The following is a 19,571-nucleotide window of genomic DNA, read 5'->3' on the forward strand; positions in this document are numbered from 1 at the left end:
GTTGGTTATGGGCCAGAAATGGGTTGCACAAAATGTAGTAGTCTACTTTTCTTCAAAATTGCCTACCACATTTTTTTCCAATGTCAGTCTTTAGAACTAGGTAGTGCATTTCTGTTGTCTCTTTTTTTATCCTCAAATGCAAATCTTAGCTTAATGTGCTGACATTACCATCACAATTGTTTGAAAATGTACATGATTTGTGTAGGGTAGCCATTGTCAGATGTGGATTTCATGGACCAAATCAAAGATCAAAACAGAAAGGACCACTCAAACTTAGTTAAATGCTTGAGAATAAAACTGTGCTTTGAGATGAGATACAGTATGATGAAGTCGGAACAATAGCTTACGCTCTTCATGATTTTCACTGCCCAAATGGAAAAGGTCTATTAAAGCGTAAGAATCATGAAATGTGACCTATTAGATCTTACCAATACAAGTGTAAATATGTCAGCTTGGACTTTAACTGCTGTTATTTCCTCCATGATCATAAATGGTTCACCAAATTGTTCTGGTATTTACCAATTTGCCAATATATCACTGATACAGGCGTCTGCACATGAAATTTGCAATCTCCTCGCCTACAGTGTTTCTAGCAGTGATAGAAAATATGAAACAATTTAATTTCTGCCACAGTGATCCAAATAGGTTTGTCACAAGAACAGCAAGCGGAACATATAAGTACAGAACACTGCTACACAGGAAGTACCATTTCCCCAAATGTAGAAACCTCTACATAAGGTATTCGACCTACAGTATTCTACCAAATCATTCATGGATTAAAAGAACAGAAAAGACACCTTATATTTCAATCAAATATTTAATTAAATGTATTACTCTGATTAAAATAAGTATTCATTTGGAACTAACTGACTTGGCAATAAAGTGATTGAGCGAGACTTTCACAGATAGACTACACTACGCTTTCCTGCACATTTGTTCCAACACCCTTTTGTGACTTGGAAATATTTAAATTGAATGCAGTCCTTTGGACCATAATAGTCACCAAACTGTTGAAATGTAAAATATTCTAGTGAGTATACAGATATAGTGCATACACACACACTTAAGTTTTGACAACATAAGGAATACACTAAAGAGATTTGCAAGATTATAATTTGTTTGAAACATAATGCCTCCCTATAGATGTCCCTTGTCTCATTATGGGGCAGCAGTGTATTCTGGGGGCAGATCAACAGCAGGATGGGCAGGTGGCACCTCACTGCTTTGGAAGGGAGGCATCTGGAAAAGTAACACACAAGGTATTAACTGAGGAATACTGTATCCATCTGTATATCCGCCAGTGGCAGCGATGTTGTTGTAAACAAAAACAACACTCAAGTACACTCAAATAATGTGGATGACTGCTTCACTGTCTCTCATTTGTCAATCATCATATAAAACCCACCCAAATAAATTTGATTGGCCTAAAGCATCCTAACCGTATATAGACTTCTTAATGGAATGACGCCAGATCGAATTTCCTGCCCTAAAACTTTGTGGCCAGCTAAAATTTGGACTGGCTTCCGAATAAGTCAAAATGATCTTTTCCATTTATGATCAGGACTCCGTCGTACCTGAGAGGTGTTCAGTGGAGGGGCAGACACGTGGGAGGGACACGTGGGTTGCACCTGGTGTATCACCTGCAACAAATACAAATATAAAATGTGTAAAAAGGTATCAATATCCTGTCAAATAACTGGACAGAAAAAGTAATACTGGACTACGCAGACTTATAAACTCACCTGAGCATTAGTAGTAGTGGAGCAGGTGGCTTTGCAGGCAAATGCAGATACACAGATGGAAACAATGAACTCCAGCACTGACAACACTAGCATCACTCCAGCAATCCCCATTGACCTGCTCTATTGTAGGGAACAATATCACACATCATGACTGTAAGAAAGGTCAAGGTTATTTCCATGGACAGTAGACAGTTGTGTACAATTTATAATGTTCAGAATACCTACCCAAAACACTTTTTCGAACATATAGCAATTGGAATAGCCATAACAGCTGTAATAAGGGTACAGTCTTGTGATTAAATCAAGGCTATGCATAATTATGCCAATCCCTGCAGTTATTGTGCTGCAGATGTTCATTCCCAGTGAAGCATTGACCTAAAAAAAGAAAAACAAAAAGTAACACGCAACTCTCATTTGGAGCTTCCATCATGTTGTTACAGTCATTAGTATTAATGTATAAACATTGCAGTGCTGAATAATCATTATTTTGGACATGAACTTCACGTTTGGTCTTCGTGGAAATGGGAAAAGCTTGAGTTCAACATGCACTCTGTGGTGTCATGCAAATGTTCATGTTGCACAGCACTTGACACGACATTTTGAATCTGTTACCTAAAAGGCACAAAGGTACCATTTACTACATGCCGGCATAACAGAGCCTAGGCACTTTGGGGTTTTTTCCGACTGATAGTATTCCGTGAACATGATCAACTGAACTCTGTGTTAAAATTAGCAGGAGTACCTCTTTTAAGTCCTGTGAATTTAAACCCCTGATTTTGTTCTGTCCCTTGTCTTGAGTTGTAAAATTCACATTTCATAGTGAATGTACAGTACAGATGCAGCACCACTAGCCAGGAGGCTAAAACCCATGGATGCTGTGCTAATGCAATGTCACAGAGTACTGTCAGTATGAAAACTACAGAGATCTCTGTCAAAAATGGCTCGAATTCTCCCTTTTTTATTCCCTTACTCTGCGTAGGGTAGAATCGAATTGCTTTTTGAGCGTCCTTTGTTTAGGCCTCCTGGAAATGGGAATGAATCTTGTCCACACCCCAAATTGTCTCAAGTTCAACTGAGATAATGTCTGGCCTGTCTGAAAATGTGAGAACTGTGTGAACCAATCAAATCTTCTAGGCAGGTTTTATACGATGATGGATGTCCTTGTGCACTGTCCCAAAAATGCATACATTACATATACTCACCAAACAAGGATTGAGGTTCTTATTGGCTCTCACAGTGAGGGAACCAGCAGTGATGTACTGAAAGCACAGACACATATAATACATTAGGAAACCCAATGCTAATGTAAAAAGTTAGACTGAAGGTTTAAACAAAGTAATGCATGCATGTTTTGGAATAATACATAAAAAATCTCACTATGATGGCTCCCCAGAACATGATACCAGAGTAAGTGGATATTGTTGTTGCATAAAATGCATAAAATGCGGTCACAATACCAAACAACAATACAACCACACCAATCATTATTTGGACCGTCTGTGGAAAAAAACAACATAATGTTAACCTCTTGTTCCAGAAGTTGAAAGTACAAATACAAATCGATTCTGTTTGTGAATTAGGCTACCAGTGGGCTATATGTAACTTGGATTATTGGCCCAATTTCACATTAGTCATCTGTCTAATTTGGAAATTGACTAATCATTTATTTATTGCTGACACTTCAAACTCACCCCAGTGGCAGCTGGTTCACCTTTAAGGAATTTTCCAAGCATAGAGGATGGGGTTGAAACAACTTCGCTCTGGGGTGAGGTGAAACGTTGGGCACCTTGTTGTGGGTATACATGAGTGACCACCACGAAGGGAGCAGAGTTGGCCATGGTTCCTGTTGGAAGATCCACAAACTTCAAATAAGCAACTGAGGGGTTGCATAACACTGAGACATCAGTACATTCTGAAAAACTGTGATTCTCATTGGTTACGTTTTTATTACCAAATGCATGTGGTGCGCAACGCGCAAATACACGTTTGTCTCGACTAAGCTGAATTTGCGTGTCACATCAGTCGAAGTTTTCCAGCCACTAACTGTCGCATATGGCTACGACGGTTATTTGTATAAAATAATGTTCAGGGAGAGAGGAACACTTATTGCCGAGATATGTCAACCTCAAGCTAGGCTCCAGATTTTACGCCAATAAGCATAGATTACTTAGGTTGAGTGGCATTAGGCTACTCTTTATCATTAGTAGGCTAAATCAGCTGATAAACTAAACACTGCTATTTTGTTGACATCAACTCTGAGGAGGAACACCCGAGTTTACCCCTCTGCTGTTCCGCAATTCAGTTTCGCAGTTTTTTCTTTTCTTTTCTTTTCTCATACCCGGATAGTTCTGCTCCATCTTCTAAAAAACAATAGTAAAAGACTCACAAACTTACCAGTAGTGGTATGATGCGTACGATCAAAATAACAGCCCATATGCAGTCATAGGGTAGACTGAGAGGTCGGTCATACGTACAGTTAAAATCTTGCACGTGCAGCAAGTCCTCTTTAATCCTGGAAAACTTGTACGACAGTTTTGCATAATGCACAATTTGCATACTTTTCTATAAACTGAAAACTGAACATTCAATGAAGACAACTTCATCATGTTTAATGTTTATTAAGAATTTTACTTAGACTATCTATTTTTACCCTTCAATAAATCAGAAATTGCTGTCAGTAGTCTTTAAATATTGGTTTTCACCATGTTTAGGGACAGGCCTGTCTGACATGATATTATTCAAATCTCTCTGTGAAAGCCTTCAGAATAGGCTATAAATAAATAAATAAATAAATACAGTTTACCTACATCTAGAGTATTTGATGTGAGTGCTAATGAAGTTTCAGAGTGTGAGAAAAAAAATATTTTAAGGAAGCTGACTTTTAGCTGATCAACAATGTAGGCTACTGTGTGGAGTGGATGATGGCAGAACATTCCAATGGTTATTTGAAGGACCACAAAGGCTTACAGTAGATCCGTTGAGCTTAGATAAAGATGATGAGCTATTCTGGGATTGATTACTTTTCTTTGACAGATGTGGCTACTTGCAGATTTGTCACTTTCTGCCCTGTGGGGCACACCACCATTGAAACCTCACCTCACAGTATAAAGAGAGCGGGTTGATGAATTGTATTGTCCACTGCGTCTGACAACCCCGATGCTAGTAACCTGCCCCATTCAGGTGCCAGGCTCTGAGCTGCTACAGCTGCCCGTTCGCCTGTGACAGGAGTCTCTCCTGAAAGGCAGCTCCCAGGCTTGCTGGGCCAGAAGGGAGCTATCAGCAACAGTTCTCTCCTCTCCTTCACAACCTTGTTCAGCATGTGGAATGAGAGACACTGGTGGGAAGGCATACAGTCCATTTCCTCGATCTGAAAGTGGTTAGCAAATAAACAAGAATTTCTGCTTTGTCTGCGGATTTATTTTTGCATTATTTTGAATGACTGCACGTCTACTTCCTCCATACGCATCTCAGTTCTAAACTTCTCTCACTTTCTTTATCCATCCCTGTGTGTGGGGCTCTCTTAAAGGAGCTGCACCATTTTACAGTAGGTTATAGGCTACCCCAAACATCTACATTTTCATATTTGCAAGTGTAGCCTATGCTTGTAATTAAACAAAGCCTAACTATAGACCATACTTCAGTCATTTTTGGCATATTCGGCTTTAGTTCAGTTGTTGTAACCCCAGTGTCTATTAATTGCATGTCTTAAACTACTGCGATGAATTTAAATTCCTGCAACAGTGATCAATTTGGAAGAATGTAATGTGAATTGGTGTCTGCCGCGGGGTATGGTATAGCGGAGTCAACAGACAGCATCTTTTGAACTGTGCTTTAGGCCAATCAAATTTATTTGGGTGGGCTTTGCATGATGATTGACAAATGAGAAACAGTGATGCACTCATCCACACGATGAGTGCATCACTGCGCTTCCACTGCCCCGAATATACACTGCTGCCCAGTAATGAGACAAGGAACGTATATTATCATGATTAAGTTCACTTGTGTGCATCAAAGTTATACATTAATTCACAGTTTCACATGTGTGCTCAACGTTGTTATTCACAGGAACACATAGGGGCCTCACAGGAAAGCTATGCACCTTCAGAGATAAGAAACTGGGGATGAGTGAGAGGATGAATTTAGGGAGGAATGATGAAGTTCCGACCGAAGGTCCTGCTGACGTGTTTTGCTTTGCTTTGTGCTCTGCTTTGCTTTAATGAAATGGCCTCTTTGTGTTGCGTTGATATACAGTAGGCTTAGATTTGTTTTAACTTTACTAAAATGAATTGGAATGTTACAATGACAGATGGCTTTATTTCCTGTAGCAGCATATGACTGCCAGTGAATTCCAAATGTATACTTATTTTAATCAAAATTATACGTTTTGATTAAATATTTGATTCAAATACAAGGTTTCATTTCTTCTAAGACGAGTTGTTTTTCTAATGCATGAAATGTTTAACTTAGTCTGACAAACCATACTGTTTTTCATCCAGGAGTCTAATCATGTATAATGGTTGGACACCTAAAGCAATAAATGCAACACCTATGACAAAGAAATGCATATAACATATATTATCATGATTACTGTAAATAGGCCAAATATACGACAATATATTTCCCACTTTTATACGTGTTCTGTCTACGTCCGGCGCTTCGATGAGGTTGAATTGGACTGTAAAAATATCTAAGAAGTTAGATGGCAATTGTATTAGGAATTCACCACGATTAAATCTGACTCCATAGATTGTATTGTACCTCTAATAAATTACCAAATAACTAATGATGTTAACTATGGTAGAGAATGGAATGGCACACTAAACTTTTAGAGATAAGCAAACTGAGCGAGGAGAATTAACCATTTACTAGGCCTTGAGCCTTAGGTAAGAGTAAACGTATCAGTAATTATCCTTAAACAAAGGAACAAAGGATAAAGTAATCTTAACCTCAAAACAAACAATAAACTTGGACTTAAACCTTAACAAGTTACCAAGTTAAAATGCTACATACACCAGATAAAACAATATATCAAATAATGAAAATAACAAACCCCATAAAGAAATCAAAAGATAGATAGATAGAGAGAGAGAGAGAGAAAAGGCAGGGAGAGAGAGAGAGAGAGAGATGGGCAGAGAGGTCAGTGTGACCTCTTGCCTAGACCAGAACAGAGCAGGAAGAGAAGAGAGAAGGGAAGAAGCCAAAGGTGAGAAACATCTCAACTTTAACTGTCATGCAGGTCACCCCAAACTCTGGGTGTGGTGTGGGTGGTGGGTGTGTCCACCACCTGAAGTTCTCCCGTGCAGTTCTTACGCTACAATTATGTATACATACATTAGATTGCAATGAAGGCGTGATCAGGCTGTTGCCCACATTACAAGTATTAATTCAAGACCAAACATGGATGTATTATCATTTGTCATGAAACAGATACATTTCAGTTTTCAACATTGGTCCTGAGATATGTGGAGAGGGGAAATGTAGGTGTGTCCGAGGGCCTTTAAACAAATGGCCGGCCACACACACAATAGGGACAGTTCAAATGCAAATAGATCACCTGGACACAAAGGAGTCTAGCTGTGAGGTCGTCTCCCCCGTTCTGAACTTTAGAGGATGGAAAATTACCAGCTTTACAGTGATTAACTTCACTTGTGTGTGTCGAAGTTATGATTCACAGTTTCATATATGTGTGCTCAAAGTTTTTATTCACAGGAACACATAGGTGCCTCACAGGAAAGCTATGCACCTGCAAAGATAAGAAACTGGGAATGAGCGAGAGGATGAATTTAGGGAGTGTCAGGACCACTTGGCTCATAGCAGAGCTGACCCCTGATAGGGGAGACCACAAACTAAGGTTTAAAGTCAAATTAAACTTAATTAATTAGTGAATGAGCATAACAAAGTCAGTAATTGGGAAGTTAACCAAAAGTGTTGTGCATATCAGAATATGTAAGTGTAAAGTGAAAGGCAAAAGGAATAGCAGCGACGACCGCAGTCAGCCTCGCGTCGTCAGGCCAGAGCAGCAATGAGAGAGAGAGAGAGCGGACTAGAAGGCCATGGTTTTAAGCACCCTCCCATCAGCGCACCAATTAGTCCGGCACGGCCCACCAGAACAGCTCCATCTAGAGGCGACAGATAGGAATAGCAGCAGACAATGAAGGCCAGGGAGAGACACACCCAGCACAGCATCGCCGGGATGTGCAATATTTAGTAGGAATATGCAATAGGTTAATTGGGCAATTGTGTAATGGGCTTGTGTTTTTTTATTTATTTATTTATTAAGGGGATGTGCAATATCTAGGAATGTGCAATGAGTTGATGGGGCAGGTGTGCAATAACAGACCAACTGGAAGGTGGGCTGTGTTCATACTGTGTAAGGTCTTGATGGCATGTATGTGGGGGCATCATGTAGTCTTATTTATTGTCTTTCATTAGCTGGATGTGTAGGGAGGGATGTGCAATATGACATGGAGGAATGGGCAATATGGGGGGGGCTGTGGGGATATATGGGAGATACTTTGTTATGTTGTTGGATGTTTATATGTGCTGCCAATGCCCTGTAAGCCCAAGACAAATGTCTCTGCACAGAGACAATAAAGATCAAACAATCAATCATCATCTTTACAGGGAGAATAGACAGAGCACATAGCTGAAGCGATCTGTTCGGTTGCATTTGCTGCAACAATTAGCTTCAATTTGTTCAGGATTTTGCACCCAATAAATAGACATAGAAATAGAACAAATAGAAGAACAACATTTAGAGATAGAAGATTAATAAATCGAAGAACAACTTTTTTGAACAAAACAGCTGACAGTTGATAGCAAAACTACTCCGAATGTGAACTGAACACACCCTTAAATGTATCTATGCTTTTCGCCACTGAGCATGCATTTTAGATTTTGAAATATACGGCCTTTACTCACCATAAAAAGGGCGCCCTGAATAATAGGCGCGTTCAAGATGGCTGCGCAGCACAAAAACTGCGCAGCACAAGATGCACGTGGTTAAAAATCTGTCCACGATGGTCTAGATGGGTGTGTTTTCGACAGTCGGTATCACATGGCCTCAACTTATCGCGGGAGCAAGGCGTGGCCAGGCAGCTGCGGAGCAGCAGAGCAGCCGGTCTGGAGGTACTGCGGAGCGCAGCGGAGCCTAGACCCTGCCTTCATGACGTCAGGTCTTTGCCCTAATTGGCTTTTACATCCCTGACGTATGTGCAGGTGTTTAGATGCCTCCTCATATCCACAAGGGTCCGTGCAGGTCCGTGCCTCGTGATTCGTCACATGGTCAAGTCTAGCCAAGTCTACACTACGGGAAGTGTACAACTTCATAGCAGCGTTTGTATCCACTCCCCTGCTGCCACCGGCAGCTCTCGTTGCTGCAAGAGGTCATTTGGAGTTGAACTTGAACACGCCTAAAGTCCACCAATATAAGAGTGAGTGATCAGCTGACCAATCAGCTGGGTAGTCAGCTGAGCAGTTGGCAAAGTTGCTGGGCATGACTCAGTAGTGTGCCTGACTGTAACGCTGTGCTTCATTTTTCATTTAACTGCAGATTCAAACTAAACTCCAACATATTTTTCTAAGTCAGCTTCCTTTAATTTTTTTTCCTTCACACTCTGAAACTTCATTAGCACTTACCTGCATCAAAGACGTAGGTAAACTGTATTTACTTGTTCATCTACAGTATAGCCTATTCTGAAGGCTTTTACAGAGAGGTCTGTATAATTAGTTTGAATGATATATCAACATTTTATCCCAAAAAAATAGATAGCCTATAAGTAAAATTCTTGTAAAAAGTTGTCTTCATCGAATGCAGTTTTCAATTTATGAGGACTTGCTGCGCGTGCAAGATAAGGTATTTCAACTGTACTCAGTCTCCCCTATGACTGCATATGGGCTGTTATTTTGATCGTACACATCATACCACTACTGGTAAATATAGCTGCCAGCAGCAATGAGGAGGCCAAGCTGTTAGGCCGGTAACCACGCCAACTAAATACTGTTTGCTCAATACTGCAATCAGATACAGTATATGGCTGTAAGCCGTCAGAACAAGTTTCATGTTTAGCACGTCAAAAGTTACAAGCAAACTTGCATTTTTGCTAATTGCAACTATCCTAGAGGTCGAAGGTCACCAATTATTTGGGGGGCGTCCTCCCAATCGGATCACGAGTCCATGTACTAAGTTTGGTTTTGATAGATGCAAAGGTTGCTGAGATATGAGCTCACTTCTTGTTTGCCGGCTTTGCTGCCTATTTCGATTGTCTGCGAGGGGCGAATGCTTCCGTCAATTGTTACAGAAATCAATGCACTGACAAGGCATGGTCTGAAGATAGTCTGTGCCAACATTGGTGAGGATCAGATGAAATCTGTGACCCCTGTGTTTTTTTGAGTAAATCTTATAGTGTCGGCCAATTAAATTACGTTGATGTCACAAGTTGACATCTGTCGACATAAGGGTCTTCCACAGTATTACCAGACACAGTAAACACAACAGCAGCTACATGCCAAAAGGCATGTTTCTTCATCGCAGCTCCCCCTAGAGGTCAAGGTCAGCAAAATTATTGAGCGTCCTCCTGATGGGGTCATGAGTCCATGTACCATTTTTTGTTTTGATACATGCAAGGGTTGCTGAGACATGAGCTCACTTTCTGTTTGCTGTTAAGGGTGAATGGTTATAGCTCCGAAGACATAAAGCAATGCGTTGGTGAGGCATGTTCTGCGGATGCTCTGTGTCAAGTGTGGTGTCGGTCGGACAAAATGTATGAGAGGAGTAGCCTAGGCCTAGGCTTTTAAGTGTTTTTGATGACATCTTAAATAGCAGAAAATCCACCATGGCAGAAAATTACGTCATAGGGTGGGTTGAACTCTGTTTTCTCTCTCTGGTCCAAGGATTACAGCAATATCTGATTTTTGAAAATCAGAGCGACAGGTCAAAAGTTACATGAGTGAACGCAGGCACACACACACACACACACACACACACACACCAAAGGGGCAGCGCCAATTCTGATCAGTGAGGCAGATTCAGAAGACGTGAAAAACTCAATCACAGACAGTTGGTTACTGCCGTTGAACTTGACCATCATAGCCACAGGGGGATCTTTGTTTCCATCCTACTTTCAATTAGAAGTCATCAGAAGTAAGTCACTGTTATTTTATTTATTTATTTGCTTGTTAGTGAGCGTTGAACTAGCTTTGTCTCCACTATGGAGCTTGTCTTGAATAACAGAATAGGCTACAGTGATTAACATATTTGTAGGTGTAGTGTCTATTGATTGACACATTTGCACTCTATGTTACAAGAATATTCTACTTTGTGTTAATCACTGTTACCTGATTTAGCAAGATCAGTTTATGAGCATTATCCTACGGGGGAACTCCTAGTGACAACAGGTGCCGTTTTGGGGATTGGGCTGATTATGCTACTGTAAGCTTAAAGGCACGTTGCACCTGCAAATTAATTAAAGCCCCTCGCCTCTCCCTTGCTATTCGTCAAGTTAGCGAGGCTTTTATTATTTTTTAGAAGATGGAGCAGAACTATCCGGGTATAAAAAAATAAAAATAAAAAACCCTGCGAGACTGAATTGCGGAACAGCAGAGGGGTAAACTCGGGTGTTCCTCCGCAGAGTTGATGTCAACAAAATAGCCTACAGTGTTAAGTTTGCTGATTTAGTCTACTAAATTATATGAGTAGCCTAATGCCACACACACAACCTAGCCTAAGCTTATTGGATTAAAGTTTACATCTGGAGCCTAGTTTGAGGTTGACATATCTCGGCAATAAGTGTTCCTCTCTCCCTGATTTTATACAAATAACCGTCGTAGCCATATGCGACAGTTAGTGGCTGGAAAACTTCGACTTATGTGACACGCAAATTCAGCTTAGTCGAGACAAACGTGTATTTGCGCGTTGCGCACCACATGCATATGGTAATAAAAACGTAACCAATGAGGATCACAGTTTTTTTTAAAATGTACTGTTTCAGTGTTCTGCAACCCTTCAGTTGCTTATTTGAAGTTTGTGGATCTTCCAACAGGAACCATGGCCACCTCTGCTCCCTTCGTGGTGGTCACTCATGTGTACCCACAACAAGGTGCCCAAAGTTTCACTTCACCCCAGAGCGAAGTTGTTTCAACTCCATCCTCTATGCTGGGAAAATTCCTTAAAGGGGAACCAGTTGCCACTGGGGTGAGTTTAAAGTGTCAGCAATAAATAAATGATTAGTCCATTTCCAAATAACACAGATGACTAATGTGAAATTGGGCCAATAATGCAAATTACATAACCCACTGGTAGCCTAATTCACAAACAGAGTCAATTTGTAGTCGTACTTTCTTAAGAGGTTAACATAATGTTTTTCTCCACAGACGGTCCAAATAATGATTGGTGTGGTTGTATTGTTGTTTGGTATCGTGACCGCATTTTATGCAACAACCATATCCACTTACTCTGGTATCATGTTCTGGGGAGCCATCATTGTGAGATCTTTTATGTATTATTCTAAAACATGCATGCGTTTGTTTAAACCTTCAGTCTAACTTTTAACATTAGCATTGGCTTTCCTAATTATATGCGTATTATATGTGTCTGTGCTTTCAGTACATCACTGCTGGTTCCCTCACTGTTAGAGCCGATAAGAACCTCAATCCTTGTTTGGTGAGTATATGCAATGCAATGTAATGTAATGCTATGAAATGTATGCATTTAAATAGGGACAGTGCACAAAAAATCCATCATCGTATAAAGCCTGCCCAGACAATTTGATTGGTTCACACAGTTCTCACAGTTTCAAAGAAGCCAGACCTTACCCGAGTTGAACTTGAGACAATTTGGGGTGTGGACAAGATTCATTCCCATTTCCAAGAGGCCTAACCAACGGACGCTCAAAAAGCAATTAGATAGACCTAAAACCAATCAGAGCAACGAAGAAGATGACCTACGCAGAGCAACAGAATAAAAAAGGGAGAATTCCAGCCACAGAGATCTCTGTTGTTTTCATACTGACAGTAGGCCTACTCGATGACATTGCATTAGCATAGCATCCATGGGTTTTAGCCTCCTGGCTAGTGGTGCTGCATCTGTACTTTACATTCACTATGAAATGTGAATTTTACAACTCAAGACAAGGGACAGAACAAAATCAGGGGTTTAAATTCACAGGACTTAAAGAGGTACTCCTGCTAATTTTAACACAGAGCTCAGTTGATCATGTTCACGGAATACTATCAGTCGGGAAAAAACCCGCTAAACCGTCCAAAATGCCTACAGGCTCTGTTATGAGGGGATATAGTAAATTGTACCTTTGTGCCTTGTACTGTATGTAACAGATCCAAAATGTTGTGTCAAGTGCTGTGCAACATGAACAGGTTATTTGCATGACACCATAGTGTGTGTTGAACTCAAGCTTTTCCCATTTCCACGAAGACCAAACGTGAAGTTCATGTCCAAAATAATGATGATTCAGCATTGCAATGTTTATACATTAATATTAATGACTGTAACAACATGAAACTCCCAATGAGGGCTGCACATTACTGAATGGATTATGGAGGACCAAAGATTACTTTGCTTTTTTCTTTTTTATAGGTCAAAGCTTCACTGGGAATGAACATCTTCAGCACAATAACTGCAGGGATTGGCATAATTTTGCATAGCCTTGATTTTTTCATAAGAGTGTACCCTTATTACAGCTGTTATGGCGATTCAAATTGCTATATGCTCGAAGAACTGTTTTTGGTAGGTAACCTGAACATTATAAATTGTACACAACTGTCTGCTGTCCATGGAAATAACCTTGTTCTGTCTTACAGTCATGATGTGTGATATTGTTCCCTACAATAGAGCAGGTCAATGGGGATTGCTGGAGTGATGCTAGTGTTGTCAGTGCTGGAGTTCATTGTGTCCATATTTGTATCTGCATTTGCCTGCAAAGCCACCTGCTGCACTGAGACTAATGCTCAAGTGAGTTTATAGAAGTCTGCATCGTCCAGTAATACTTTTTCTGTCCAGTTATTTGACTGGATATTGATACCTTTTTACATGTTTTATATTTGTATTTGTTGCAGGTGATACACCAGGTGCAACCATCTTTTCCCACCTCCCACGTGTCTGCACCTCCACTGAACACCCCTCAGGTATGACGGAGTCCTGATTGTAAACGGAAACGATGACTTATCTGGAAGCCAGCCCAAATATTACCGGCCCACACAATTTCAGGGCAGGATATTCTAGCGTCATTCTATTGAGAAGTCTGTGCATGGTTAGGATGCTTTAGGCCAATCAAATTTATTTGGGTGGGCTTTATATGATGATTGACAAATGAGAAACAGTGATGCAGTCATCCACACTACTTGAGTGTACTTGAGTTGATTTCGTTTACAACTGGAGAAGCTAAATCTTTAGATTTTGTTATTATGTTATACAAGATATTGACAGCACCACACAGCTTTAAAAGGCGACCAGAAAACAGTGATCAAAGTTTTTGACACCTCAAATTTGGTGGGCGGGGTACATTCTGATCAGAATTTGAGTCTGGCCATGCCAAGCTACATTATGACTGACCATTATATATGTAAGGGATAATGTATAGAACGCTGGTCATTATTCGAAAATAAGTACCGACAGGGCAGGTACTTATTTTCCGATAATGACCAGCGTTCTATACATTATCGCCCTTATTATACGCCTAATTGCCAATAAGAGAAAAGGGAGACAAAAGTTTATTGTATAAAATCTTAAATCAGCCGTTACTGATCTACTTGCGGTAGCGTGAATCTGAAGCAAAAAACCCGTTGCCATAAGCAGTGGTCATTATACTTTCAGAGCGGTCATTATACAAAAATAGCTGACCTCAGAACATTGGGGAGGCCCATTCAAAGTGAATGGGAGCTCCCTCAGCATTCCAGAGAGCTGTATAATAAATATACTGTAGGCTATATAAAAAACAGACGGATATAGATGGGTATTGGTAGTATCCCTCAGTTATCACCTCGTGTGTTACTTTTCCAGATGCCTCCCTTCCAAAGCAGTGTGATGCCACCTGCTCATCCTGCTGTTGATGGCCTGAAGGTTGGCAGACCTGAAGATCTGCCCCCAATATACACTGCTGCCCAATAATGAGACAAGGAACATCTACAAGGAGGCATTATATTTCAAGCAAATTATAATCTCACAAATCTCTTTAGTGTCTTCATTATATTGTCACAGTTTAAGTGTGTGTGTGTATGCACTATATATATATCTGTATACTCACTAGAATCTATTACATTTCAACAGTTTGATAACTTGCATGGTTCAAGTGACTTGGAATAAATGGAATAAATCCACTAATGTGTTTGGAAACAAATATATAGTGACGAGGTATATAGTCTGTCCATGTTTTTTAGAGAAACCCCTCGAATGAGATGTGGCATCTCAAGGGGATATCCTTGAAATAAAAATCAAAATTTTGATTATATAGGCTTAGATTTGTTTTAATTTTACTAAAATGAATTGGAATGTTACAATGACAGATGGCTTTATTTCCTGTATTAGCATATGACTGCCAGTGAATTCCAAATTGTAGGCCTATACCTAAAATAATACATTTGATTAAATATTCGGAGTGTCTATTTGCACCCCGGGGGCAAATAGCCTAGGCCCCATAGCTGAGCTATTTACACCCTGTGACGTAACAACAAAAGAAACGGACCATCTTGGCAGGAGATGTCCTATCTAAGTCCTAAATCTAACAATTTAGGATTATTAAAACAATATTTTAGATGGGGAAAGTGGTGCTAAATTTCCACAAAGTTTGCTCAGTGAACGGGTAAAACCGTCCGTTTGTCAGCGAAATCAAGAAATGCGATCTATCAGTTTGTTTACCGTTACCTAGCAATCACAATTTAAATGCAATATCTCCCTTATTCACAGGACGGGCTATAGTGTAGTGGGTATGTGATCGGACTTCGGTCCAGGGGTTCATGGTTCGAATCTCTGCATAGGCGGTGCCTTTTTTTCATGGTAGCCTACGAACGACTCTCTCTTTTCTTAGATGACGTTACCTCGCGGCAAATAAGAGCTTGTGCTTTTTGAACCTGTCAAAGATAAACTAGTTTTATTTCAGTTTTGTACAGTTGAGTAGAAGTTTAAGTCAACAGTGGCAGCGCTGCCTTGAAGACAACTCAGAAAATAACTCTCTGAACTAGCTTGCCTTTGATCAAGCTACCACATGACCACTCATCAGCCTAATATTTATATAATCACTTCCATATATTGTAAGTTACCCAGACATGGCGAAACAGCTAAAAACTGTAGAGCTGGTAAATAGCCTACAGGCAGGGCCGTAACCAGGATTTTTAAAATACCGAGGTCAGGGCCATTGCTTAAAATGTTGGGCACCCCAAAATGCTAAGGGGGTTCTTCCGAGCCCACTGGTTTCACACAGAGAAACAAACCTCTGCAGTAGCTGATTGATGATTATGTCGATATATTATTACATGTCATGTCTGTGCGATGCCTGGTCCCGGAGTAATTCAAGCGAGAGCAGTGGCTGCGTGGGTGAACGCAGAGCAATATAGATTATTTTATTTTATTTTCATACTTATCGTACAGACATGTGTCTAGTCTCGTTGGAAAGCCCCGGTTCTGCTCTTTCATGCAATATAGGTCTCATCTAGCTATGACTAATAATCGCGTAGCGATGTAAGAGAGAAGAATGGGCGTGTTTTTTGACGCACTTTGCGTCCATCGGGCTCATAGGGTCCAGTAAATTGACTTGGAAAAAAATAGGATTGGTAAACTGTCGGAATGGGGGTACTAAAATGTGTCGGATTGGCAGCATGTCGAAATAGCAGCATGTCGAAATAGAGGCATGTCTAAATGGAAGCATGTCGTAGTGGTGGCATGTCTGAGTGGCAGCATGTAACCGCAGCAGCCTATGATCAGAGATGACGTAAAAATGTTATGACTGGACAAACAGATTTCCCAGCAGGCCATGTTGCAACATCTTGTAAGTTGACGATAAAATAATCAAAAATGTTCTTCGTTTTATTGATTAAAATTGATTCTAACATTGAAATGTCATTAGTAAAATCAAAATGATAAGAAAAGTAGGAGAAAATACAAGGATTGGGGAATGGGTAGGTGCCACCATGAGACCAAGTTGTAGGAGATAGTGAACCACTTAAATAGCAATCAGTTTCAATGTATTGTTATGTTAGAAGAGAAGGCGTCAACAATGACAGCAAGTGACTTTGTGTTGCACAGCTGGGGAGCGCGGGGCAAATTCCGATCCGCAGAGGGCCCCCGTGCGTTGCACTGGCTGCACCGTCAAATGCTACGCCCCTGGGTCCGCCTCTTGTGTGTGGTACGGGCTCGCTTCTTGTGTGTGGTATGGTTCTGCAATAAGGGTCCGTTTATTGTGTGTGGCACGGGTCCGCTTATTCTGTGTTGTACGGATCTGCAATATGGGTCCGCTTATTGTGTGTGGGCCACATCTGGCCCACAGTCAGATACCGTAGGTCCGCTACATGCAGATCTAAAGGCTTTTATGCTGATCCGGCCCAAAGGAAATTGTTATCTGGGTAGCCGCGAATGCACTAGCGTTTTATTAGGGTGTTTTGTGTGTGTTTTAGATTGTAGTGTGTGCGTGCATTTTTATGACTTTGATAACATTTATAAAAGTCTTGTTCCGTATTTAACTGATGTCTTCTCAATGCATTGAGCAGTATCAGTTAAATACGGAACAAGACTTTTATAAGCGTTATAAATGTCATAAAAATGCACAAACAAAACATACCGAGGACATGACCTCGGTGTCCTCAATGGTAGTTACGGCCATGCCTACAGGCCTATTGACAGTGTACAAGTACATGGATGTTAGACATCGGGTGTAAATAGCATTGTTGATTAGACACACCCGGGTGTAAACAGTAATGTTGATTATTTGCACCCGGGTGTAAATAGTATTGTGGATTATTTGCACCCGGGTGTAAATAGTATTGTTGATTATTTGCACCCGGGTGTAAATAGTACGTGAGTGTCTATTTGCACCCCTGGTTTTTGCACCCCTGGTGCAAATAGCCTTGACCACATAGCTGAGCTATTTACACCCTGTGACGTAACAACAAAATAGTATTATTGACTATGGACATCTGGGTGTCAATAGTATTACTGACTATGGACACCTGGGTGTAAATAGTATTATTGACTATGGACACCTGGGTGTAAATAGCAACAATGGCTATTTGCCCTATGCATGAATAACAGTGTAACAGTGATCGCTATTTACAAATACCGGGTGCAAATAGCATCTGCCATTATAGACACCCCGGGTGTAAATAGTAATGTTCATAATTTGCACCCTGGGTGCAAATAGCATCTGCCTTAAATATTTGATTCAAATTCAAGGTTTCATTTCTTCTTCAAGACGAGTTGTCTGTTCTTCTAATGTATGAAATGTTTAACTTAGTCTGACAAACCATACTGTTTTTCATCCAGGAGTCGAATCATCATCTTTACAGGGAGGCTACACAGGGCACATAGCTAAAGCGATCCGTTCAGTTTGCTGCAACAATTAGCTTCCACTTATCAATGGGACTGGCTACACCAGACATGATAGCAGTGCATGCATTCGAAAAAATATATACCAGTCTTCTAAAACTATTTTCAGACTCCGCAAACAGAGTTTTTCAGTTGTGGATCCAAAGTAGCCTGGGTCTAAGATGACAAGTCAAAAGATGTCCTGATTTGGTCCAGTAGAATAGGTAGAATACCTTAAGTAAAGGTTTATGGAAATACGATTGGGAAATGGTGCTATTACCTCCCAGTGTAACGGATGTAAGTTCTGTGCTTCGGTGTTCCGATTTCTTTCCTTTTACTGTAAATGGGGCTATGAGTGTCTTTAGAGTTTATTCATTATATAAGGTCAATGTCCTTGTTTACAGCAGCAAGTGGAACTCCCCCACGACTGCAATTAAAGGAAGTACATGCAGGAAAAAGTCTTTATGAGGAACACACATACAATGGTGCATAGATCACTCACACGCAGTAGACAGCAGCATGACTTCCCAATAATCAAAGAGGAACAACAATAAAACGACGACAGAAACAGGACAGATCAACTATGCAGTGATGATCAAACTTTTCCTAATTAGTACCACCTCAGAAAACAATTGGGTGGCCCCAGTCGTGGCGCGACTGGCTGGGGCACCTGCACCGCACGCCGGCGACCCGGGTTTCGATTCCCGCCCCGTGGTCCTTTCCGGATCCCACCCTACTCTCTCTCCCACTAGTTTCCTGTCACCCTACACTGTCCTGTCTGAATAAAAGCATAACAGTCCCAAAAAATATCTTTAAAAAAAAAGAAAACAATTGGGTCACCAGACTACCATTGTGCTGGGCATTAAAATACAGCAGCTCAATAAAGGCTAAAGCTAGTTTAAAATTACCTTCAGTGATTGTGTGATTAGGGACTTTTATTGTACATATTTTGATATCACTTGAGGTTATTGTAAGGAGGGGAGAAAATTTTCCCAATGCGACAATGAAAACACGTTGGGCTTCTCATGAGATGTGTGTTTAATGAACAATGGACAGATAGGCTGAGACGCTAGATGGTAATGTTATCACGAGAAAAAACACGATTAACTGACTCCATAAGATCAATAACTTATCTCTAATAAATTACCAAATAGCTATGTCGGTTATGGCAGAGCATGGCATGGTACACTAGTGGGTAAATTATCAATTTATTAGGGCATTAAGCCTTGACGGTAAATGTAAAGAAATATCACTTCACGTTAAATGTGATGTACCCCTGGAAAGGTATTTAAGAAAGGAAGATA

General features: G+C 40.5%; 2 protein-coding genes across 6 annotated transcripts; one reads left to right on the forward strand and one right to left on the reverse strand.

Moving 5' to 3' along the window:
* Positions 1 to 686: 686 nt before the first annotated feature.
* Positions 687 to 4,250, reverse strand: LOC134082585 (membrane-spanning 4-domains subfamily A member 4A-like). 2 transcript variants are annotated; one of them, XM_062538401.1, is made up of 8 exons: positions 4,137 to 4,250; positions 3,434 to 3,585; positions 3,120 to 3,239; positions 2,945 to 3,001; positions 1,968 to 2,117; positions 1,743 to 1,862; positions 1,575 to 1,640; positions 687 to 1,239 (listed from the first exon to the last, which is right to left on the reverse strand). In XM_062538401.1, the coding sequence occupies exons 1-8, from the start codon at positions 4,174 to 4,176 to the stop codon at positions 1,159 to 1,161; spliced, it is 786 nt and encodes a 261-aa protein (XP_062394385.1). In that variant the 5' UTR covers positions 4,177 to 4,250; the 3' UTR covers positions 687 to 1,158. The 2 variants fall into 2 exon arrangements, with proteins under 2 accessions (XP_062394385.1, XP_062394386.1); XM_062538402.1 differs by lacking the exon at positions 4,137 to 4,250 and adding an exon at positions 3,694 to 3,898 and having other exon boundaries at positions 688 to 1,239.
* A 5,025-nt stretch (positions 4,251 to 9,275) lies between these two features.
* On the forward strand, positions 9,276 to 15,200 carry LOC134082594 (membrane-spanning 4-domains subfamily A member 4A-like). Of its 4 annotated transcripts, none has more exons than XM_062538421.1 (8): positions 9,276 to 9,393; positions 11,783 to 11,934; positions 12,114 to 12,224; positions 12,346 to 12,402; positions 13,333 to 13,482; positions 13,588 to 13,707; positions 13,812 to 13,880; positions 14,755 to 15,200. In XM_062538421.1, the coding sequence occupies exons 2-8, from the start codon at positions 11,788 to 11,790 to the stop codon at positions 14,860 to 14,862; spliced, it is 762 nt and encodes a 253-aa protein (XP_062394405.1). In that variant the 5' UTR covers positions 9,276 to 9,393; positions 11,783 to 11,787; the 3' UTR covers positions 14,863 to 15,200. The 4 variants fall into 4 exon arrangements, with proteins under 4 accessions (XP_062394405.1, XP_062394404.1, XP_062394403.1 ...); XM_062538420.1 differs by having other exon boundaries at positions 9,327 to 9,397; XM_062538419.1 differs by lacking the exon at positions 9,276 to 9,393 and adding an exon at positions 10,471 to 10,599.
* The last annotated feature ends 4,371 nt before the right edge of the window (positions 15,201 to 19,571 follow it).

Source organism: Sardina pilchardus, chromosome 6 (genome assembly GCF_963854185.1).
Source record: "Sardina pilchardus chromosome 6, fSarPil1.1, whole genome shotgun sequence".
NCBI classification, from domain to species: Eukaryota; Metazoa; Chordata; class Actinopteri; order Clupeiformes; family Clupeidae; genus Sardina; species Sardina pilchardus.